The sequence below is a fragment of the Anastrepha ludens genome, chromosome 3 (assembly GCF_028408465.1).
Source record: "Anastrepha ludens isolate Willacy chromosome 3, idAnaLude1.1, whole genome shotgun sequence".
Classification (NCBI taxonomy): Eukaryota; Metazoa; Arthropoda; class Insecta; order Diptera; family Tephritidae; genus Anastrepha; species Anastrepha ludens.
In genome coordinates, this window is record NC_071499.1 from 58,785,628 (window position 1) to 58,811,526 (window position 25,899).

The 25,899-nt window shown below is 37.2% G+C and overlaps 1 protein-coding gene, 1 long non-coding RNA gene and 1 other non-coding gene across 3 annotated transcripts; 2 read left to right on the forward strand and 1 right to left on the reverse strand.

The window, feature by feature from the left end:
* Nucleotides 1–2,427: 2,427 nt before the first annotated feature.
* On the reverse strand, nt 2,428–3,973 carry LOC128858044 (uncharacterized). The gene is made up of 2 exons (XR_008453977.1): nt 3,931–3,973; nt 2,428–3,116 (listed from the first exon to the last, which is right to left on the reverse strand). It is a non-coding gene; the product is annotated as an uncharacterized LOC128858044 (long non-coding RNA).
* LOC128858043 (branched-chain-amino-acid aminotransferase, cytosolic) lies at nt 3,110–23,931 on the forward strand. The gene is made up of 6 exons (XM_054093971.1): nt 3,110–3,480; nt 16,114–16,530; nt 20,115–20,470; nt 20,534–20,715; nt 22,393–22,547; nt 22,631–23,931. The coding sequence occupies exons 1-6, from the start codon at nt 3,451–3,453 to the stop codon at nt 22,817–22,819; spliced, it is 1,329 nt and encodes a 442-aa protein (XP_053949946.1). The 5' UTR covers nt 3,110–3,450; the 3' UTR covers nt 22,820–23,931.
* On the forward strand, nt 10,489–10,628 carry LOC128859405 (U4 spliceosomal RNA). Its single transcript, XR_008454145.1, has one exon. It is a non-coding gene; the product is annotated as a U4 spliceosomal RNA (small nuclear RNA).
* Nucleotides 23,932–25,899: the final 1,968 nt, after the last annotated feature.

A 25,899-nucleotide genomic window follows, 5' to 3' on the forward strand; every position in this document is an offset into this window, starting at 1 on the left:
TTAATCTAGAGATTATTCTAAAGGGCGATTTTTTAAGAACTATAGGAAAGTTTTTCAAAAAAACACACGTAAGATTCAGAAAAATGCATGAAATTTTTATTTAAATCGATAGTACAGTCCATATAATTTAATGTTTGAAGATTATTTAATGCAAATGTTGACCGCGACTGCGCTTCAAATGGTCCATCCGTTAAAGCGTTATATCGCACGATCTGGATGGCCAATTGACAGGTCTCGCGTCATTGTTACGCGTGCTGTGTGGCATGTGGCACCGTCTTGCTGAAACCACATGTCATGCAAGTCAAGCTCTTGCCTTTTTGGGCAAAAAAAAGTTGGATATCATTTCACGGTAGCGCACACCATTCACAGTTACATTACGATTCGCAGCATCTTTGAAGAAGTACGGTCCAATGATACCTCCAGCAAATAAACCGCACCAAACTGTGACCTTTTCTGGATACATTGGTAGCTCTTGCAATTCTTCTGACTGATCTTCACTCCAAAACCGACAATTCTGCTTATTTACGTACTCATTGATCCAAAAATGAGCTTCGTCGCTGGTGAATCTTTTATTTCGGCCCTTGCTCTTCAAAATGACCCAAAGAGAATAATCCATCGGATTCGCGTCTGATGAATTTGAGAACCATTGTGTGGACGTTATGAAGTTCGAAACGTTGTTTTTTAGCCATTCTTGGTTCACTCGAGCTTTGTGAGACGGTGATGAGTCCTGTTGAAACGTCCATGGTCTGCCCCCAAAATGTTTGTCTACCCACGACTTCAAAGCAACCTCCACACCATTACCTGTGGCGGATGCTGCCTCCTGGGGGCCAATCGATCACTCAAATTCTCGTATGAACGGTCGGTCAAAAAGGGGTTTATTTATTGCGGTAGGAGCTTGCTCAATTTGAAAAATGTTCTCATCACAAAACACAATGTTCGGAAATTGACCGCTTTCGGCCAAGCGATGCAACTCCTTCGCTCTCTCAAGTTTGACTTGTTGCTGCTTTGGTGTGAGATCACGCGCCATTTGGATCTTGTAAGGTTTAACTTTGAGATCATTTTTTAGTATGCGGCGGATGCTACGGTCAGATATTTTCAGTTCTTTCGCCGTTTGATTGGCACTTCGTCAGGGATTTCTCTCAAATCGCTTCTTTACTTTTTGAACCATTTCACGTGACGTTGCAGTCTTTTGATGACCACCTCCATGACGCTTCGCGATGCTACCAGTATTATTGTAACGAGTAATGGTGCGATAAACAAAAACTTTATTTGCTTTAAGGTACTCGAACTCACGAACAGTCACTGGTTGTGATTTTCCAGCCAAATATAATGCAGTCACACTATTACGTTTGCAATCCATTACTGATTATCTTTTTTCGTACATTATGTACAAAAACCCTCAGAACCCCCCTTTATCAGTTTCTGGCTACAGCCCTGAAATATAAGTCATATGTATGCAAATAAAACTCAGACACTCTCTGTCTCACAATTCACAATTTCGCACGTCAGCAAAACGTAAACATGCCAAAAATGATGCAGAGTATTAATACTGAAAATCTAGACGAGAAAAATTTTTTACTAATTTTATATACGCACTAAAATTCATAAATTATGACATATAAGTACATACATATATGTAAAGGGTGATGAGATTGGAGGTACTTTTTCCAATATGGTTTTTTGACAGATCACGCGTGACTGCTGTCAAATTAAACACATACATAATTTTTTCAGTATTCATTGACATTTCATCATGGAAAGACCTACGCCTCAACAACATTTACAAATCGTAAGATTGTATTACGAAAATCTACGCTCTATGAAAAGTGTTTATCGCGCGCTCAGGTCAACTTTTGGTGTATGGCGATGAGGCCCATTTTTGGATGTATGGAAACGAATCGTGAACGAAGATAAAGCTAACCCCGAGCTGTAAAGCTGCACGATGGTGACGATGATGATGACGGTCCTGAAATGTAAGAAACTACTGATTTGTTTCAGAGATATTGTTTGTTGCATTTGGTAGGATGCGCACGTCCAGAGCGTTCGGAACGTTTTAGTCCAGTTCTTGGTTCTAAAAGTCATTGAAATTTTATCGAACTGTGTTATTTTGGAAAAGTATTTGTTTACACCTCGTCAATTAAGATTTTAAATCGGACCATAAAAGCGATTTTTAAAAATATTTCTTACGCTACCGCCATTTGGGAGTAATATTTTCAAGATATAATATAAAATAACCTACAACCTACTATCGCTATTGCTTTAACTATCAGTGAAAGTTCCGTCACATTCGACTTATCTGTTACGCAGATAAGCGTGTTCAAACGAACTAGCAGATAGCCAAAAATTTTAAAGAATATTTTATTACACTCACTGCGTCATCAGCAAACATTTTTTTTTTTTTTCAAAATGACTGTTTTATTAGATTAGATAGCATAGATAGACTTATACATAATATTATAAGTATATTTGTAATTACATACACACATTTGTACACATAAAATCATATAAGAATTTGAACATTAAATATTTGAAATACCCGCATATGTCATATTGATAAAGTAGAGAGGATTTCTACGAAGTTCGAGTTGGCATACGCCGTGATCTGCAGTGCAGAGAATGCCTACATTTTAATAGACTTAGCACAGCTCTCTTGCTACTTTTTTTAGTACACTTTTCTCCATCAATAATTCTTAAGATCCATTGCCAATATCAACGCCTTTTGCTTTGCACAACGCCAATGCCGGTCCTTTTCTTATATTTACACACACTCACCCACATACGTACATGCATTAGAGTATTTAAGTATTCAAGTTCGCGAACATAGCATTAGTACATAGATTTTCAGCAGCGCTCAACAAGTGCTCGAGAGTGCGCAATCAAAATCAACGAACGTAGGGAGCATATTATGAGCGCGAGCTCCACATCACATACCGCCACTGTGGACCAGAGCACTATTTACACATGAATATATGTAGGTGTGCACAAAGCATAAGAGAGTGTGATAGTGATTCCTAGCATTTCTGTCATCCGGTCGGTTAGCGGAGGCGGACGTAAGCGCTGGCACACGCCTATAGATAGAGGTGCTGAGCACTTCACGAACTCAGTTGTTGCAAACACTGCGAAGAGTTAAGATTAAATTTTTTAAATTTTGTGCTAAGAGGAAAATAATAAAAACGCAGCGTAAAATAAAAGTGGAACAAGTGCAAACGATTGAATCACAGGATCAGTACATACTTTTAAAACTGGTTGTGGCAAATTAAATGAAAATATAATTGAATTCAAGGAGTTGTAGAAACAGTGAACTTCATAACGGTATAAGAAAAAACAGTGCTAAATCAATAAATAAACGAAGCTCTCACTACTGACTGTGCCGAGTGGGACAGTGTAAATAAATAAACGTAAACTCGGAGATAACTTGTTGGCGAAAAATAAAATTCAGTTCCTGACAAAATGACTACGAAAATGGCGATTAATGCAAAGGTTTGTATGAAACGACAAGAATTGCATGCTCAGTAATACGATAAGAGCTGAAGAAGGAATGAGGCAAGCAAGTGAAAATGAAAATATTCAAAATTCAATCAAATAAGTAGATATCAAGGAGAAAAAAAAAACTTAGAAGTGCGCATAGGTAATACAAGAAAAAATTAAGTAAATAAAATACCAACAAAAATATTGTGAAATTCATACCAATATGAGCATCGTAAAATGCAATTTAGTGCACTAATGCGATAATCTATTAAATAACTAATAATAAAAATGGTAAATTTTCTAGAAAAGTAGAAAACCTCAATATGAAATATTAATCTAATAATCAAAAGTCTCGTTGAGCAAAATAGTATCCACGTACATGCATTGCAAATATTTACGTACCTTGGTAAAAAATCTGAAATGAATTAATTAATTTTATTTGTGCTAAAAATAAAAGCTCACCCGAAATGTCGTTCGTTTTTTGTGCAGCCTTTATTTCTTTCAGTGAGCGGCAATGTAAGCAAACTGGTCGTCGTTTTGTATAATACGTACATACATGCATATGTGTGTCCACACATACAGATGCATATACATATGTATTTCTCCTTTTTCTCTCGATCATTTCTTTTATTTCTATTTTTTGCCAATTGTTGCTAGCAAGAAACGAGCAATATTATGTCGCTCGTGCGCATAAAATAAATAAAATTATTTACATACATACATGCACATGCATATGTATGTATGGATCTGGTGGCTCTTTTTTATTTCATGTCTTTTGAAGTTTACGGACGCTATTTGAATTATTTTAGCGGTCGCTCAAAGTGTGTGCCTTAAGATTATTGGTTTTTTTTTTGCCCGCATTCATGATAATTTTTATACTTGCCTTCTTGTACATATGCATACACACATACATACATGTGAATGTACGCGCCACTAGTTTCATTTATTCACATACACTCATGAATGGATGCGATAATTAACGTCAACTATCTGATTTGGCTTGAGGCGACTTGCTGTTTTTGATAAAATTTTTGGGAACACGCGACAATGATTTTTACATACATATGTATGTACATACAGCTGTACATACATATGTAAATACTGGCACATGCAGAACTATGATATGTGTGTATGAAGTAACACGCATGCGATAAGTGTTATCAGCGCATATTTTGCGTAAATTAAAATTTAAAATTAAGATTTTTTTTTTTGCTTTTTTTATATAAATTCTTATCTTTATCAATTCCAATGCCCAGCAGCAATTAATTATTTAGAGCTACATATTTACATATATAGGAGCTTAGTCATATGTATAGGGCCTTCCAATGCGGGCGGCTCGAAATGGAATCACACAAGCTGTGTTGGAATATTAACGAAATTCTTTTTTAGTTTCAAGTTCCAAGCATATACATACATATGTATGTATGTATGTATGTATATGTATCATTATATATAGAGCATAAATAAATATCCACCGCGGAGAGGTATAATTTTCATTAACTCTGCTGCAAAGACCCGTCTGAATTTGGGCAATAACTTCGGTTATATGGATTTTGAGAGGCGGCTCATTGGCATAGACCTGTCTAGTCAAGTCGTGGTCAAATCGCACGATCTTTGTAGCCAATTCAAGCATTCTCTGCGAGAAATAAGCGTATATTCAAATCGTTCATAATAAAGTTGCATAATTTGCACGCATGTAAAGAGTGATCAATTTGGAGATATCGGATTTTAAATTGAAATAAAACAACGAAAATTTAAATTGATTGGGAATTTTTATTATTTTTGTGTAGAACCATTCCTCGCTGGAGGAGTTCGATCCGCATCTCGTGAATAACTTTAGCATTGTTGGCTTCCAATGCCTTAGTCGAAGCTGATTTATCCACAAAGCATTTAAACTTTACATACGCCCACAAATAAAAGACCAAAGGAGTGATGTCACACGATTTTGGTGGCCAATCCACTGGTCCGAGACGACAGATAAATGGGTCATCGAGACGACGACGCAATAAATCCAGTGTTTCATGGGCTGTATGGCGAGTAGCGTCGTCTTGTTGAATCAAATTGTTGTGGAGATCACAAACTTCAATTTCCAGCATCAAAAAGTTGTTTATCATGGCACGATAGCGTTCACCATTCACTGTTAAATTGGCGCTAGCCTCGTTTTTGAAGAAATATGGGCCGATGATTCCTCCAGCCCATACGCCGTACCAAGCGGTTGTTTTCAATGGATATAATGGCTGTTCTTGAATGGTTTCGGGTTGCTCTTCAGCTCAAATACGGCAATTTCGCTTATTAGCATAGCCATTAAGACAAAAATGGGCCTCATCGCTGAACACCGTAAGTTGACCTGAGCGCGCAATAAACACTTTTCACAGAACGTCGGTATTCGTAGCACAATCATACGATTTGTAAACGTTGTTGAGGCGTAAGTCTTTGCATGATGAAATTTTAATAAGTATTCAAAAAATTATTTATTTAGTTTGACAGTAGTCAAGCGTGATCTGTCAAAAAATCGCAACTGGAAAAAGTACCTCCAATCTGATCACCCTTTACTACTCAATCCTGTTATTTATCATGGAGAATTGGCACTCCTAAATAACTTGGGGGTTTCCACGACTAAGTTATCAGTTAATTTTCAACCCACAAACATTTTTTTTAACCTCACCCTTTAGTTAATCAACCATCAGCTTTTATAGAATGTTTCCCTCTGTGCGCTAATTTGACAAGCAACTCATTGAGCGAATCAAGAATTTTCAGTTGTTTCCATGTTGTCGGCATCTTGAAAATGAAGACAACAAGCTGATTGCCTATCAAAGTGATTACAGCCTACGTCATAGGCATCACGTGATAAGCAGACAAAATGTAAACTTTTAAATGCACAGTAATAAACAACATGGCCGCCACAACCGCAGTCAACAAGTAAAAGTATGACTATTAGAAAACCCTATCAAAATTACAGTCATCTATCATTTCACTCAGAATCAAGACCCATGAGTCTGGCGTATAGGTAAGATGGTATCGCCAAATTATTTTAGCTATTATAAATAAAACAGTTTTCAATTGTACTATCGGAAGATTTTTTGAAATCAATTAAGTTTTATTACTATGACAATTACTCTGCACATTCGCATTATTAAAAACAAAAAATGTTTTAATATGTAGATTTCATATGTTATCCAAATTTATATGACTCATCTCGGCCACATACCTAGAGTATACCTATGAAACAGCACATGAATGAATTTTCGAACTGCAACAACCACGGCTTTTTTTTTTTTTTTTTGTATTTCATGCCCTAAATTTTTCATGTGCCCAGAAAATACATTATACAGACGATGTTAGTTTTTTTTTTCAATTTTCTAATCTAATAAGAGCTCCTAAAACCAAGTAAAAGTACCTATTAAAAGTCAGCACTAGCGACAAAAATTAATAAAAACTAGCCACCAAAGTAGCCAGGTAGATGAAATGGTTGAAGTAAAACTCTGGCACTCCCCAAGTAGCACCAAAGCGCCGTTTTGCTACCTTTATGAGACCAAAGTAGCCAACACAAATTGATTTTTATTGATGGCAGTGCAGCATAAAATAGTCTTTGCATGGAAGCATTGACCCAAGTAGCGTATTCCCTCGTTTACATTTAAGCAGAAGGGCAGATGGCTTTTTATGAGGATCTTTTTGCTGGCAGAAATATACTCAGAAGTATGCCGGGGACGCCGAAGCACAGCTGGAGAGCAGCCACCGCTATTAGTAAAAACTTTTTCCGACATTTGATGGTTTCATGGCCACTGTTGGTTTCGAATCTGAGACAACCGCTGCTAGCCACGCATAAATCTATTCAACGACGGCGAGCAGCGCAATTAAGAAAAAGCTGGATCCAAAAGAGAATAATTCTTTTGGCTAGGCCTTGAGAAATTATATTAGATACTAAAAAACAAGTGTTTTTAGCAAAGATCTTAGTTCTGGATAAATATTTGGTACTAAAAAATGTGTACATATATCTATACTAATATTATAAAGAGGAAAACTTTGTTTGTTTGTTTGTTTGTTTGGTTGTAATGAATAGGCTCAAAACTACTGGACCGATTTTAAAAATTCTTTCACCATTCGAAAGCTACATTATCCACGAGTAGCATGGATTATATTTTATTTTGAAAATAGGGCTCGAGATATAGGTCAAAACGTGGACCCGGGTAACCTTCGGATGTGTATGTACAATATGGGTATCAAATGGAAGCCGTTGATGAATGCTTTAGTCCAGAGTATTTTTCATGCCGTTCCGTGACTAGGGTCTCGAGATAGAGACCAAAACGTGGACCCTAGAATGTGTTTGTACAATATGGATATCAAATTGAAGCTTTTGGTGAATGCTTTAGTACAGAGTATTTTTCATGCCGCTCCGTGACTGGGGTCTCGAGATATAGGTCAAAACGTGGACCCGGGTAACCTTCGGACGTGTATGTACAATATGGGTATCAAATGAAAGCTGTTGATAAGTGCTTTAATACGGGGTAATTTTCATACCTATTGATGACTAGGGTCTCGAAATATATGCCAAAACGTGGACCCGCCGTGTCTTTGCACCGAATTAAACCAAACTTACGCACATTGTTAAGTAAGTATTGAAAATGGGTTTCGTAAAGTTTGGTTGTAATTCGGAGCACTGGCAACGGGTACAGCGTTCTTTTGAACCAGCCATAATGTCGCTTACTTTTTTAACGCTTGGGGCGGAACTGAATGTCAAATTGACAGTGTGAGTTACAATGTGTCAATATTTCTTTCTGATTTGGATGCCATAAGGAAAAAACGTAAGTGCAACATGTAAAAATTGTTTGTGAATTTTTTTGGAGTGGATTTTGGAACAGTGAATAATTTCTTACGAAGTTTGAGAATTTAATGTGAAATCTGAATGAAATTATGTGTTCGTGGAAAAAAAAATTTTTTTCGTTTTTTTTTTTTTTAAATATAAATGGATAATGATTAAAAAAGCTCGAATGCTTAATAAAACATATAAATTGAAACGAAAAATTCATGGAAGATGGGGAAAAAAGACGATTGTTTATTCATATGCGTTGATTTGAAATTTAAAAACAATCTTCTTTTTTCCTGATTTTCAATTTATATTTTATATTTACTCAAAAACAAATAGAAAAACAAAAAATATTGTTTATGCCAAAGCGCTTGAATAAAGAATAAAGAAATAAATAATATGAAAATCATATATTTTCTGTTCTAAACCATATCTATTCTATTTTAGTGTGACCAGCGAAGGGGGCCAGGTTTGCTAGTTATATAATATTTATTTAAAAATTCCGGTTTCGTAGGTATAAAAATTAAGCAGTTGAATATTAAGAAATCGGTAAGTTCAAGTTCTAATGATACTAATCTTTTTATCCTCAATGCATATATTTACAAGTGTAAAGACCTTCACAAAGTGTTTATTGATGCATTTCTACAAAAATCTTTTTTCGTTTTACATATGTATATATGTATGTACGTATGAACACATTAATATAAATAAGTGGATACATAAGTACACCTGTTTCGAGAAAATTCCAGAAAAAAATTACAAAAAATTTAAAATCAGTGCAATTTAAAAATTTGTGAAACAAAATTCACAAAACTCTCATGCATTTTACATACATACATATGTATGTGTACATGAATATGTTGCTCTTGTAAAAGTAGCAAAATTAATATAAAACTAAAAACAAACACGTACATACATATGTATGTATGTACTGATGTAATCTGACGTCCATACACAACAAAAGAGTTGCGAGATCAACGAACTTGGAATGAATATAACAAAAACAAAACGCCTGTAAAGAAAAAAAAACATTTGTATTTACATAAATATGTATGTATGTTTGTTCATAAGTGACACATTTCACTAGTTTACAATAATAGTTTTATATATGTATGTATGTATGTACATTCATAGTATATATGACTATTTTACCGAAGTAATACGCAGAATACTCGCGAGTACACAACACAACAATTTGATAGAGCTGCTTACTGCGGCAAAGATCATGCATAACGTACTACACACATACATATGTACATATGTGAGAGAAGTATTTAATATCTCAAAAGTTGTAACATTTTTGTTTATCAATTACATACATACAGACATAAATAAACGTAGTAAAAATATTCATTCATAACTTTTTCCATTCTCCTCCACCACCTACCTATCCATTCAGTAAACACTAATGTAAACAAATAGATATGAACATACAGGCACATGGACTCAAACATATACAATACATATTCAATTGCTTAGAAATGGATTTTATACATCCACATGTTCATACATACCTTACCTCGCAATAGATAAACATTTTGAGATAGGTCGTGCCAAATGTAAATGAAAGCAAACGTTTGTTCTCAAATGCAATACAAATACAATGCAATAACAAGTACATATGTAGATAGATACGAGTTTGTATGTTGATTGTGAGAGGAATGTGAGACTGTCGCCTTTAAACCAACAACATAGAAAGTGCATCTCTCCTACCAACTAACTGCATCTCAATGTCAATACAAAAGCATTGCAGTTTCTCACGTGTGCAAAAATGCACACCAACATGCGTACATGCATAAGTGGTGATATTCGTCCCCATTACCAATTATCATTTTCAAATCGGCAAAGCAGGGTTGATTTGCCATGCACTTTTCATGTGCATCTTTTTGAAGTGATGCAAAAAGAAACAATTTGTTGGTTGGTAGGGGTGCGTGTGTGCGTGCGTGTATGTATGTATTTAGGTAGGCATATGCACTCGCATGCTTGTCCTTTTGAATGCATTTACGTATGAATATACGAGCACATGGGTAGAATATTTGGTAATCTATTGGTTTTTTGTGTCTTTCCACTCTTACTGTTTTCTTGTTTTCATTACCGCTGCAAAACTTGTTTTATTTTTCATTGATGTACTCTTAGCCTTTTTGCACTACACTTTACTTCTCAACCATTTCATAAGTTAATAGGATGAAATAGTTATTGGTGGGGAGTGATTATTTAGCTTTGCGCAGAGGCGATATCGTAACCAATGAAGTTCTACTGAGGTGCGATTATTGCTAGTTGAAAACTTTAACCAATACTCCGCCATGGGGACGTGAAATATCGTCCACTACGGCAATTTTTGGAAGCCCGAGAGGGCTCATTATTAAATACATTTCAAATGGTTGATAAAATTTCTTAAGTTTTTTAGGCATAGTAAACTTAAGGTGGCATGTTATTGAGATTTGCATGTAACTGATTAGCAGACGTGGAAGTCTGTTAATCTCTACGCTACGTAAATAGAAGATACTCTCTATCAGTGCGTTCTTCGGTTTTTTTTTTTCAGTTGCCAAATTTGTACTTTTAAGCACTAGATTTAGTACTTTTAATGAATTAAAGTGCCAAGCAAAATTATTTAGTGCCAGTGTCCTTATTTGTGTTTTCTTCTGAACTCAAAGGCGTAGTAAAGGGTACTGTTTAAGGGGTTAGGGGTAGTCAGAGGCCCGAAAAATGATGTTTTTCAATACATATATATTTATTTTTTTTTGCTTGTCAATTACTTTATTTTACAAAAATAAAAACATAGCTTTAATACATCGCTTAAAATTAAAAAAATAATAATAATTATTATAAAAGTTATCGTTGTTTGTGTGGAGCCCAGAAGTCCCTTGCGGTGATCATCACAAGTCCTTGTAGATTCATCTAAAATCAATCGGACAAGAGAAATTAGTTTTATTAATAGATGAGCTTGTGCCTGATCGAAGCTTTTTTTCAAAATTAACAATATGGTAGCCTCAGGAAATATTTATCAGATTTTAGAGAAAAAAACTGGCAATTAATTGGTTAAAAAAATCGAAATTAAAAAAAAATCCTTTGATCAGGCACGAATATTTTATGTTTTTCAAAAGCAGTACAAATTTTATTTAAATCTAACAAGAGGTTTTTAAATTACAGTGATCACCAGTTCAAAAAACATAGTTTTGAGAAAAACGCATTTAAAGTTTTGCTATCGGCTCCGGAGCGGCCGAGCGCCCTTTGTTAATTGTTGAATAACTCGAAAAGTATTTGTCGGATTCACTTCAAATTTTCACACAATATTTTTAAGATTTTATTACTTTAAGAAAATGCAAAAAAAACAAATTACGATTTTTTTGAAAATTCAGACTACCCCTAACCCTTTAAGAGCTGGAGAGCTTAAAATGATAACAAAAATATTGTTGGAATGATTTTTTTGTGTTGTACTCTGGTAGTTAATTTCATGTCATTTATTTTTTGAATATGATATCCGCCACAAAAGGTGATTAACTTAGAGGTATCGGATTTGCAATTGAAATAAAACAACGAAAATTCAAATTGCTAAGGCAATCTTATTATTTTTGTGTTGAACCATTCATGACATTCATTTTTTAAAGATAATCACTTTCAAATGTTGGCCACAACTTCGCCGTAATTCGGTCATCCATAAACACCAATTTTGAATTACTCTCTGGAGGATTTCGGTCGGTATCTCAAGAATAACTTTAGCAATGTTGGCTTCCAATGCCTCAATCGAAGCTGGTTTCTCCACAAAGCACTTAGACCTTACATACATACGTTTTACGTTTATTTCCGCTGAATATGAATATTGAATATCGAGCATCCTTAAAAGAAAGTTGACAACAATTTTTCCTCAATTACAACAATTCATTACAAAATAGCGGCGACTAACATTGCCTTGTGCGAAATTCTTTCGAATCCCATTCCAATTTATGGCTGGAAAACTATTATTGCGTTAAACCGCCCACAGCATATTAATAAAGTATTTTGTTAATCGGAAGCATAAATTTGTATATTAATTATATTAATTATTTTTTTATATATTTTTTAAGTTACCCAGCTAGTTACCGTTTACTGCTATCATTATGGAAATAATATTTACATATGTACATATGCATGTATGTGTGAATATAGTCTGGTGCGTCGATGGCATTGACCGTTGCTTGGCTCTAAGAATACCGAATCATCAAATACTGACCCAATATAAACTCGATCTTACATCAGTTTTTACCAAATAAAAGCTTTCAGAAAACAATATTTTCTGTTGAAGGTTAACAAAACATATACACATACACATAGGTATGCATAAATAACGAACAAAATATATTTATATAAATAGTTAGACAAAGTTTGTTTATTCGCTTGAAAATCGCTCAAAATAGTTGACATGCGAAATCAACAAGTTGCATCAGACTCTAGCGCACAGTTGTGCTTTCTACATACAAACATATTTATAAAAAATGATTGTGCACTAAAAGCGATGATAAGCCATATTAAAAGAAATTTGTTTAATAATACAAATATTCGTTTTAAAATTAATTTCTTTTATTTCCTTTTTAAAATGAGTGCATTTAATGTGAAGTAAAAAATACCTAAACATTGTTTATTTTAGTAAAAAAATGGATATTTTTTATGTTAATTTATAAATAAATTTTAAAATAGCAAAATCTGCTTGTGAATCATAAGGATTTAACAACTTGCTCCGAATAGATTTTTTACTTATACACTCACTTATATGGATGTATGTATGTATGTATATAACACATTCATATATGTATATGCAAGGCATTCCTATCTATCAAAAATTAAAATTGTTATTGTATGTTCTTTGGGTTATCTCTGGGTCGGCGACGTGCACCAATAGGTAGGCGGACAATTGATTAATAGCTGCTCAGCTTCTTGAAATCATTTATGGGAACGACCCATATGCGTACATACATATATATGTACATACAGAGTGGGCCAAATAAGACCTACTAATGACTAAAGACTACTGCCTAGCAGAATGCGCAGTTGCTCCATCTTGTTGAAACCACAAATTAGGACACCGCTCCGGCATTGGCCGCAAAAAGTTTTCAATCAATGTTTTGTAAGAAGCTCCTGAAATCGATTCCCATATAAAACTGGCCTTGAGGACGGTGCTAATATATTTTAGAGCAGCCAGGCATTCCTGAGCAACCTTTGATCTTAATATAACTGCCTCCATTGATTTGATGGCCGCCTGGCTATCGGAAAAGATAATTATCGCAGTTTTTGTTAGGGCGTGTGCGTTACGGTGAACAGCTACATACGTCCTCTATAGCGAAGACCTCTGCCTGGTAGACGCTACGGTAATCCAGAAGTCCGGCAGATAATTGTAACAGAACTTATGGCAGACCTAAATATATGCAAGTCATAACTAAAAAAGTCAAACATTCGTGAAAAACAGCTTCAAGATTTTTAAAAGCATGTCATGCCTCCCTAAGTGAAAGTAATGACACATTTTCAGCTAATGAGATGCTGTTAATAGATCTCGCCAATAATTTTTTAAATAGTATAAAATGTCTGGTCGTGAATCCTGCTTAATTATCTAGAAAAAAAAAACATTTTTTAATGCACGCACACATTTGCAGCAAATGAGTAATTTCCCTGATGCCAGTCCATTTTCACTTCATTTGAATTGTGAATTGCCCCATTACACTATCATTTATTTAAAACGCCATTTCTTAAGTGCCTACACTTTTTAGGTTTGCATCGAAATATTTATTTCCTAAGCTCAAGGTACTCCATTCATTTTGCGTTTCATTGCTGGTTGTGCTTATGCCCGAAAACTTGAAAATTCAACTATTTCACCTTTTAACTACAATTTTTATGCATTTAATTTTTGCACTCGCCGCTTTAACAGTTTTTTGTACCTCACTTCCCTTTTTAAATACATACAAATGTGCATACGTAAGTATGTGCATACAATATAAATAATTATACATACAATAAAGGCATTTCACTCCGCAGGCGCACCTTTGAACTTGAGGCTTCTGCGCTATATTTTAATTTATAAGTAAAAAAAAATGCCTATTTAAACCGGGCAAATGCTTCAATCACATACTCATAAGTATTTAGTGCATTCCCGGCGAATAAATTAATTGCGTAAGGTTTTAAAATTTGTTAACCAACACGCGGACAGTGAAATCCACATTAAGCGCGTAAATGTGGATTTTTAGCTAACAAAGGCAGCCGACGACGACACTTGAAATGAATTAGCTGAACTTAGTTTTACTGCGTAATTTGACTTGTATAATAATTATTAATAATTAATCAACCAATTTTGTTTGTAATAACTACTTTACTAAATATAAAAAAAAATACTTTGAGTGATAGAAATCTATATTTTGATCTTTGTCTCTGTCTACAGGGTGAACGATATGAAGTATTACCTATTCAAAACACCATAACTTTTTTGTGTGAAATTAGTTTTTATTGATTTCAAAGACAAAATTGTTCAAAAATGATTACAATTTTAACATATATTCACTTTAGCTCGATATGACCACCTTTTGCCTTGTCTATAGCCTTCAAACGGTCAAAAAATGAGTTGCATGCTGCACGAATGTGATCTTGAGGTATTTTGGTCCATTCTCGTATAATCGCTTTTTTCAGCGCATCCATACTGGCATATTTTTTAGTCCTCACCTTGCTCTCCAAAATGGACCAGATGGAATAGTCCATCGGATTTGCGTCTGGCGTCTGGCGTCGAAAGCCGTTTTGTGGACGAAATCAAGTGTGGAACATGATTTTTTGACCATTCTTGGCTCACACGAGCTTTATGAGATGGTGGCGAGTCCTGTTGGATCGTCCATGGTCTACGACCGAAATGTTTGCGTGTCCATGACTCTAAAGCAGCTTCTAAAACATTTCCCCGATAGTAAGTGGCATTCACTTTGGCACCAGGCTCGATAAAAACGATTGGAGAGCGTCCATCAGCGGTCACTACGGCCCAAACCATTACTTGCGGTGGGAAATTGCTTCGAGTGGCCATACGTAGGCTGAAATTCTCGTATGAGCGTTCGGTCAAGTAAACACGATCGGTTTGAGTGTTTATGAACTGCTCAATTGGGAAATTTTTTTCATCAGAAAACACAATGTTAGGAAATTCGTCACGTTCGTGCAAGCACAACAACTCCTTTGCTCTTTCGCACCGAATTTTTCTTTGCTGGGGTGAATGACCGTGTGCTTTTTGGAACTTGTAAGCCTTGACCTGGAGCTCATTTTTCAATATGCGTCGAATGCTGTCTTGCGATATTTTCAGTTCTTTGGGCATTTTTCTTCCACTTCGACATGGACTTCGTTCAAGTCGAGCCTTCACTTTCCGAACCATTTCTGGCGTTGTTGCGGTTTTTTTTGGTCCACCTCCACAGCGTTTTGCAATGCTACCAGTATTACTGTAACGTTTTATAGTGCGATACACAAACATTTTATTCACTTTGAGGTGACTGAGCTCACGAACAATGGCTGGTTGTGATTTTCCAGCCAAATATAACGCAATCACACTATTAAGTTTGATTTCCATTACAGAAAAAAAATTCAACAAAACTGAGACGCAAATGCTTTTAATGGCTTATAAACTATATATTGAACTGTCATTAGAACAATTTTGACGTTGATGTCATGAGCTGTTTTACAGATACAAGCAGTGTGAAGTTGGTAACACTGCATATCGTTGACCCTGTAGTTCACAAGTGTGAATTATAAATCTTCCGATAGTATGATTAATTTTGCGCCACCTTGTTTAATACAACTTTTTAATTACTTTGTCATTATTTGTTTCACATTGATTTCTTCTTTTATTTCAGGATATATTCCGCAATCAACATCGACTCATACGTTTCATTGAGCAATCGATTCGTTTGTGTAGCAATCATTCATTAAGAACTGCCCAAAAGCAAGCCAAACAGAAGGCTGAGCCTGACTTTGAGATCACCGCATCGATTTCGGCGGAATACACAGTTGCTCCGGAACCAATCAAGCACGACAAAGATGTTGGCCAACAATTCGCTGCCGCACAATTGGCGGTGCGCTTGGCATCGCCAAAACAATTGCAACCCAAACCGGACAGCGATGAGGCATTAGGCTTTGGCAAAGTATTCACCGATCACATGTTAAAAATCTACTACCACCGGAGTTTGGGTGGCTGGCAACGGCCGGAAATTACGCCGCTCGAAAATCTTGTGGTACATCCCGCGGCAAAAGTATTGCACTATGCTGTTGAGGTGAGTGTTTGTAGAGATTAGATTTATTCTTTTCATATACCAATTTACCATACCATACCCATGTAGACTACTTAAAGGAGGCGTGTTGGCTGTTACTGTTACTGGTATTGTTGTTGTAGCAATAGAAAACAGAAATTTTTTTTGGGAAATTCTGCTGGCATAACAATCCTTGAACGGTTATAAATGGCTTCGACTTGGAGCGGTCCAAAGGCAAGAATTAATTATGTAGTTAGTTTTACAATATCTTTCCAAGTAAAAGGTTCTGAGCGTTCTTTCGCTGTATGGCAGCGTTAAAGTTAACATAGAGTGGATTACTCGATTGAGATTTGAGATGTCGTGTTCAAAGTAATTTCATAACCCCAGTGTGAAGATAAAAAACTTAAACAGCTAATTTTTGGAAAATTGACATTCGTTTGTTATGAGATCTAGACTATAATGTGGATGCCCTCCCGTCAAAGCTCTCGCAGCGTCTTCTTGATGAGCACACAACAGCTTTCCCAATGCTTTCATCTGATCAGTTATGGGTAGTTGAGACCAGAGCAAAACGTTTTGCTCGATGAGAGCAGCTCACGACGAATGATTCCCTTTCAATCACACGAAACTCACAGCATAACTCTTTTGTCCGTTAATGCGTTAATTTGCAAATGGCTATTTAAGGTCTTGAGCAATGGAAAAAGTGCTAGCATGCCGGTCCGGCTCCACAATTTATGTACATGAGTTTATCGTCATTACCGACCATGGCACATCTTCGCCGATGCCAGAGTGGATTATTTAAAATCATAACTTTGAGGCACTATTACAGCAGAGCGATTCCATGTCAAAGGTTTATAAAGAGGGCACATTGTTTGAGTATTGAGGAAAGTGCGCAATTTTCTCGGTTTTAGCTTCGTTTTGGAATGGTGTAACACACAACTGGCTTCTTCAAACGCAAAACTGTCAAATGGGATTTTTTTTAGAGTCTAATATAACCGAGGCACATTTATTAAAGGTGGTGGCACTAGACCAACAACAATATTTTATACGTTTGATTGTCAAAGAAAAGTATAGGCAAATTAGAAAACAAAGAATGAATTCGCCTTATTTCACACTGAGCTGACAGCCAAATGGGCACGGCGAAGGAAAAAAAATAAATCAGCTGATTTACCGATACCACCTTTAATAGATTCGCCTTGGTGTAATATGACCTTTTAATTTTGCCATGGAGTGTGGCCGTAGAGACATTTAGCGGAAAACGCTCAGAACTTTTACTTCACACCTAATATAAATTTTGAATACTGACTGTTATTTAATGCTTTCAAAAAAAATTATATACTTATACATTAGGGTGGGTTAATTTGTATGGAATATAAGATTTTTGAAAAAGTGTATTAAAGCGTAGCTCAAAGCCCAATTTCCTGTCCCACAGATTTTAAAAGGAGGTATCCTTAATTCGGCGGCCGCCGTAGCCGAATGGGTCAGGGTGTGAGTACCAAACGGAAGTGCGCAGGTTCGAATGTTCGTATATGAAATACCAAAATGATAGAAACAAACAGGCGACATTTGCTTTGAGGTGCTTCTTCCGCAAACAATATTTGCTGGATTAAGCTCGTCTTGAAATACCAAAACAACGACGATTGCTGTTTTGTTTCTGGCTCCTATGCATAGATCCGAGATTTATCATCTGTTACCATACGATAAACGTACTTTGACCAACATTTCAAGTATTTCAATATATTTTTTCACCAATCGGCACGAGTCGGTGTCCATTGAGAACAAATGCCCAAGTATGCCTCCATCTTGCGTTATGTCACATGACGATCTTGCTTTGTCAATTGACGCACGGCATCGATAGTTTCTGGTACTACAAGTATAACCACTTTTGGACGATCTTCACGAAATTTATCCTAAAAAACAACGTTGGCCACGTTGGAGCTCGTTGTACCAACATTTCACAGTGACTAAGTGCCAAAAGTCGAAGTAAGTTGTTCAACAGTGTGTGTGGAGTTGCCAGTCTCCCATCGGGCGCGTCCCCGGGTGGTGAATAGGGAAACGCTCGACAGATATGTAGGGTAGGTGAGAAATAAAATACAACCCAAAAACAGGCAAATATCAACTCGGTTGGAGTGTTCGTCATTGAGCTGAAAAACAAAAAATATATCCATTCAGTGTCTGTCTTACAATAAGCGGCTGTTGATCAACGTCTGACTCAGAATGAGCGGCTGTACATTGAAGAAGGAAAACTCTAAACCCTTTAGAAGGGAACGGGAAACCACTAAAGTAAACTCCCACTAAAATCATTTGATAGGGATTTACAAATTTAATGGAATTCAATCTTTCGGGCGAGATTAATTTTTCAACTCACTAAATAAAGAAGAAGTAAAGCTCGCAAGTGAAAACGTTATATGTAATTTTATGCTATAGAAAAGCAAACTTTTCGATGAAAATATCGAATAACAGCGCACCAAACGTAGTGTTGCGAAGGCGTAAAATATAAAAGGCAACCCTGGTACAACTTTTGACGTCTTACGTACGTATAGTAGAAAATAATAAAACAAATTTTCAATAAAAGTTAAATTTCCCGCGATAACCTGTGACAGAGATAGACTTCACCTTTAGACACACAAGTTTACTCATGCAATTAAGGCACTTTATTTTCCAGCATTCGCAATGTTTCCATGCAAAATTTTTTTTTCTTTTTTTTTTTATAAAAATATAGTGCATTGCATAACAAAAACCGTTTCGAGCTTTGTAGAGTATTCAAAAAAAAACAACGAGTTAAAAAATATGTAGTAAAATTTTTAAACTTTTTAATCAGAATTTTGAGAAAACTTATGGCCATGCAGCTTTAATGCCTTTTTAATTTTCGTATCAGAAAGTCTAAGTTTGAAGTCGCTCAAAAATCACGTTGATTATTTTTGTTTTGTCTATTGGGCAGTAAGCGGCTGCTCCGGGTGAAAATGGACCTACATACATATGTAAGTTATGATTTTTGAAACAGCAGAGTTGCCTTTTCGTAGAAGTATTAGGTGGGAAGCAACGTAATCGTATATATGTTTTCCATTGTAATCGTTTCCATCGAGGCTTGAAAACAAAGATCTTTTTATATGTCTGTGTAAACAACTCCGGCCGCCGTAGCCGAATGAATTGGTGCATGGCTACTATTCGGAAGTGCATAGGTGCGAAACCCCGGGCATGAAACACCAATTAATAGAAACCATTTTTTCTAATAGCGATCGCCCCTCGGCAGGCAATGGTAAGCCTACGGGTATATTTCTGCCATGAAAAAGCTTCTAAAGAACTATCTGCGTTCCGAGGGCGGCATAAAACTATAGGTTCCTCCATTTGTGGAACAACATCAAGACGCATACCTCAAAAAAGAGGAGGACCCCGGCCAAACACCCGAAAAGGATCTGAGCGCCAATTATATATATAAAACAGCCCTGAAATATCCAAACGTATGTGTGAAATATGTAATTTGTGAACGGCAATAAATAGTTTTACATTTTTTTTTGTTTTTCATTTAATTCATGATTATCTAACAAATTAAAGCAAAAACTATTTTCTGGTGAATTTCTATTAATTTATATCCCTTGCACTAATTTCAGCTCTTCGAAGGCATGAAAGCGTATCGTGGTGTCGATGGCAAAATCCGTATGTTCCGTCCGAACATGAACATGAATCGCATGAATCACGCCGCCAAACGTTCCGGTCTGCCCACATTCGAAGGCGAGGAGTTCGTCAAATGTCTTTCGCATCTCGTATCCATCGACTCCGAATGGGTGCCACACACCGAAGCTGCCAGTTTATACATCCGCCCAACACTGATCGGTATCGATCCGACGCTCGGTGTTGCTTCCTCAGATTCTGCCCTCCTCTATACAATCCTTAGTCCAGTTGGAAGCTATTTCAAATCCAATAGTGATGGAGCGATCTCACTACTCGCAGATCCTCGCTTCACAAGGTGAATTCGATTAGATCTACAACATTTATTTAGTTATTTTAATTTACGTATTTGCATTTGTAGAGCGTGGCCCGGCGGTGTTGGCAATCGTAAAATGGGCTCCAACTACGCACCCACGATCTATGTACAAAAAGAGGCTGCCGAAAAGGGACTCCAGCAAGTATTGTGGCTGTATGGTGAAGATCATCAACTAACAGAAGTTGGCACAATGAACATTTTCATGTTCTATGCAAATGAAAAAGGAGGTAAGTAGCAAGGATGATAGATACCAGCGTTGCTTGTCAGGTATGGTGAAAGAAAATTTTGTTTTGAGGGGACTTTGGATTCTACGTCATTCGTTTTGGTTTTCACAAAATTTAGCTTTAGCTTAGTGAAGCACAAAACGTATGACGTCGGCATATCTGTCAAATTCGCTCAGAGCCGAATAACGGTCTGCTAGGTAGTACACCTCTAAAAATCTTTTCTCCATGGTATGTAGCACATGGCGAAAATGATAGAGAGAATCCAAGAGAGTATTTTTAGCTGTGACGTAGCAATTGGACAAACGCAAGAGAGAGAGAGAGAGAGAGAGAGAGATAAATTCGTTTACATTGCTTAAGCAAGCTGGTGCAAAATTAATCACCCTATCAGAAGATTTCTAATTTTTGCGAATGGCGTCGTGTGTCAGTCATATTTGACACGTGCGAAGTAGAGAGCTGCAGTATACGAACAGACAAGCAATGGAGCGCGTAAAAATTTCCATCACGCAAAATAATTTTCTTTATTTTGTAACACAAAATTCGATGGTGAACTCTGTGCCACCTTGTATTATGTCAGCAAATCAGGTGACTCGGTAAAATTCACTGAGAACAGGAGAGCGAGAGAGCCTTCGCGGATAGCGCCACCTTCTATATTCCCCCCACTATATGCAGTTTTTTTCTAATTAAATAATATTTTTCTCTTTAAGTTAATGAATGCGCACTTAGAAAGTTAGTATATTCCTACTTAAATATACCCTATGATCGGAAAGTACCGGGAATGTTTAAATAAAACAAAATAGAGTTAAATTTCAGGCAAATTTATTTCATCTCCTTCAAAATATGACCCGTCTGAAGCAACACAAATGTGCTAACGCGTAACCCAGTCCTCCATGCACCTCTGGGATGGGCTTCAGTTCCTTCGTCGCATTCTCTTTGATCTCCCCTATCGACTGAAATCTCCTTCCACGAGGTAGTAACTTCAACTTGGGAAACAAAAAGAAGTCGCACGGGGCCATATCAAGTGAATGCGATGCTTGCACGATGGTATTTAGTTGGTGTTTGGTCAAATAATCCAGCACAATTTGGGATCGGTGCGATGGCGCGTTGTCATCATGCAAAATCCAAGAATGTTTTGCCCACATTTCCGGCTGTTTGCGACGTACAGCATCTAACAAACCCTTCAAAATGGATAAATAGTAGTATTTATTGACTGTCTGGGCCGATAGAAGGTACTCATGGTGCACTACGCCTTGGCAATCGAATAAAACAATCAACATCAATTTCTCGGTACTTTTTGATCATAGGGTATACTTACCCTCCGCCAGACGTCTTTTAAAGTCACTGCTGTATGTTCATTTAACCCTCCGTTGGACACCTTTTTTTAAACCAACGGTTGGGCACCCTGGACTGGCTTTTTTTTGTCCTGCTCGAGGATCCTTTTTAAAAGTTTATATCCATAAATCTACAGAAAATTAAATTTTAGGCAGCTAAATGGCAGCTCAAGTCGTTAGCTATAATAGAAATGTGTAAAATTCACGTCCACAGTCGAAAACCCCCAAGTGCCCAGCGGAGGGTTAAATGAAGTAAAAAGTATTGTAAATAATTTTGTAAGATTTTTGTGAAAAATAAATGCATCCAGTCTAAATCCAAACTAATCTACTTAAATCTGATTATTCATTGCAGAGAAAGTACTCGTCACACCTCCACTCAACGGCCTCATCCTGCCCGGTATCACACGAGACTCAATACTCACGATAGCCAGACAGTGGGGCCAATTTGAGGTGCGTGAAGAAGTGATTACCATGCCAGAAGTCTGCGAACTGCTGAATCAGGGAAGAGTAAGTTTTTCTTTGCATTTATTTGCGCGCGAACCATTCTAATAACGAAGTTGCATTGTTTTTTGCTCTCTTTTTTGTCACAGCTGTTCGAACTGTTTGGCACTGGTACCGCCTGTGTTGTCAGCCCCATCAACCGCATGAACTACATGGGGACGGATCTCTACATTCCTACCATGGAGCAGGAGAAACCCATTTACGAGGCGATACGTGACACGCTAACAGGCATTCAGTATGGTAAAATAGAGCATCCATGGGCGGTGACCATCGATTGAGTACACACACATTCACGCGGTGACGCATCTCCATAGTTTATCAGTCGTAGTTGAGAGATTCTTACCTAAGGAATCTGTATTAATAGTTCTTAGTTTTTGGTCAGAAATAGCTTTACTATGACTATTTACTATTAACTAATTTAAATATTTATGAAGCTTGCGGTATGGATTTCAAGTAGAGATTCAGTTAATGGGTTAATCATATTTTTGGGAGAAGGCAAACCTCGAATTTTATACAAAAATTTTCACACCAAACATTGCATTTGTGTTTTGGACTTTTAGTGCACCAAAGTCAATAGAAAAGTGTTTGTATGTATGCGCTGGACTTTGGTGGGCCATTTACTATTATTTTAAGTGTTTAACGGTAGAAAATGATGTTGGTGAAATCTACAAATGTAGGCAAATCCTTTAATAATTTAAAGACTTAATATTTACCTATTTACTTTATAAGATACTAAAATTATTTATTTAGCGTTTTTAGGTAAGGTAATATAGCTAAACTAACTTATCTAATTATTTTTAAGATATGTTGCAAATCATTTGTGTTTACAAAGAAATTTTACTTTCATTGTGCGCCATTTGATGCACTGAGAAATTGGAAGCCTTGGGAAAATAACACCTCTCAGGCGTGCAACATAGGAACATGTGAATGTATGGAGGCATGAAACTTCCAGCAAACGCAACTGGCAAAAGCATTCATTGCAGTTAATAATTTTACCAAATTATTGGCTAAAAAAACCAACTAAGTACCAGAGTCAAGTGCATTTATTAGTTTAGAAATTGACTTTTTGATGTTAATTCGATATTTTGATTCGAAATTCAAAATTAATGCTTTTCGCCAGCAATCAGAAAGTTTAGGTATGCAAATGTATGCATATAATAATTAATTGAAAATTTTCAAAATGAAAGCAATACCTAAAATCCTCCCTGCAAAGATTCAAGAAGCTGTGAATTTTTTTTTATCAAAATTGTAATTATGTATTCATAGAAGATTTCACTATAGTTTTTTATGTGCTTGTATTGGATTTACTTTATGCTTTATGTACACAAAGAATTGGAAATAAATGAAAAATAGAAATTTTATATTATAAATTTTAAAACACACCACGAAAGAAGAAAAAACTGTATTTTATTTTCGAAAGGCGATTGATTGTAGGATGATGGTTCCATATGTAGAAGTCCACGCAAGTGGAGAAAGTTACTGATCGACATTCACTTGGGAGTGGCCAGGACGATTCTTCTGCATATGGTTCAAGCAGCTCACAACTCCCGGGATTAGCAACCAAGTATCCTCTGGGTAGCTTCCGAACGCCCGTTCGGGAGTGAGCTAAAGTGAGAAGGCGAAACATTCCACGATAGCTGGTTGTGCGCCGGGTTTGGGACCCGCCACTTACTTTCACTCCTGCTCTCAGAGAGTACTGCCCAAGAAACCGGCATGCACGAGCAATGGAGCAACATTTCTCGTACTCTACGTACCGCCGCCGATGAAGAAATCGGATTCCGGCGAGCCCGAAAAAACAGGTACGACGAGGAACGTAATGCTGCTGCCGAAAGAAAAGATGCTGCCTATAGAGACACGCTGCGATCGGGCGCAACACGAGCCATCTGGGATCGCTAAGGAGAGCTAAGAAAGGAAGAGAGACGTATTATCCGAAAGAAGAAACGAGAGGCGCAATACGTGAGTGCGAAGAGTTTGAGATGCTGGTAAATAGGAACAACGCGCGAAAATTCTACCAGAAAGTTCGGCGGCTTACAGAAGGTTTCAAGACCGGAGCGTTTTCCTGTAAGAACAAAGAGGGCGATCTGGTGTCTGACATCCAGAGCAATCTTAAATTATGGAGGGAACACTTCCCGAACCTCTTAAATAGTGTTAGCTGCTCATGTCACAGAGAATGTGAAGATCCCGATGCCCCAATCGTTGACGACGGAATTGTCGTTCCGCTACCCGACCATGACGAGGTGGGAATAGCGATAACACGGCTAAAGAACAACAAAACCGCGGGCGCCGACGGACTGCCGGCTGAGCTATTCAAACATGGCGGCGAGGAGCTGGTAAGGTGCATGCATCAGCTCCTATGCAAAATATGGTCGGGTGAAAGCATGCCTGCCGATTGGAATTTAAGTGCGCTTTGTCCAATCTATAAGAAGGCGATCCTGCAATCTGTGCCAATTACCGCGGGATTAGTCTTCTAAATATCGCCTATAAGGTTCTAGCGAGCGTATTGTGTGAAAGGCTGAAGCCCACCGTCAACCAACTGATTGGACCTTATCAGTGTGGCTTTAGACCTGGGAAGTCTACCATCGACCAAATATTCACATACGCCAAATCTTGGAAAGTCCCATGAGAGGAGAATCGACATACACCATCTTTTCATCGATTTCAAAGCTGCATTCGAGAGTACGAATAGGAGTTCCGCGATGTCTGAATTTGGAATCCACGCAAAACTAATATGGCTATGCAAAATGAAGCTGCTCAATAACAGCAGCGCCGTCAGAATTGGGAAGGACCTGTCCGAGCCGTTTGATGCCGATCCAGATTTCAGACATGTTGACTCTCTGTCGTATGACTTCTTTAACCTGGTGCTAGAAAAGATCTTGCAAGCTGCAAAACTTAATCGCTCCAGCACAGTTTTTTATAAGAGCGTATAATTGTTGGTGTATGGCGATGACATTAACATCATCGGCCGTAACCACCGCGCTGTTAGTTCTGCCTTCTCCAAACTGGATAAAGAGGCAAAGCGAACGGGGCTGGTGGTGAACGAAGACAAAATGAAGACCTCCTGCCATCAAACAAACAGGCGGCGCACTTGAGTATCGGCACCCACGTCACTGTTGACAGTTATGATTTCGTTTATTCAGGAATCAGCATTAACACCGACAACAATGCCAGCCTTGAAATCCAATGGGGAATCTCTCTTTTGCCAACAAGTGCGAGTTTGGACTAAGTAGGCAACTGAGCAGTAAAGTCCTCTCTCGACGAACAAAACTAACACTCTACAAGACTCTCATCATGCCCGTCCTAACGTATGGCGCAGAAGCTGACGATGACAACATCCGATGAAGCGACGCTTGGAGTGTTC

Bases quoted from the DNA above. Each gene is read 5' to 3' on its own strand.
- LOC128858043 (XM_054093971.1), top strand. From the start codon at position 3,451: ATGACTACGAAAATGGCGATTAATGCAAAG. The intron at 16,531-20,114 runs GTGAGTGTTTGT...CACTAATTTCAG, and splicing joins TATTGCACTATGCTGTTGAG to CTCTTCGAAGGCATGAAAGC. The intron at 20,716-22,392 runs GTAAGTAGCAAG...TATTCATTGCAG, and splicing joins CTATGCAAATGAAAAAGGAG to AGAAAGTACTCGTCACACCT.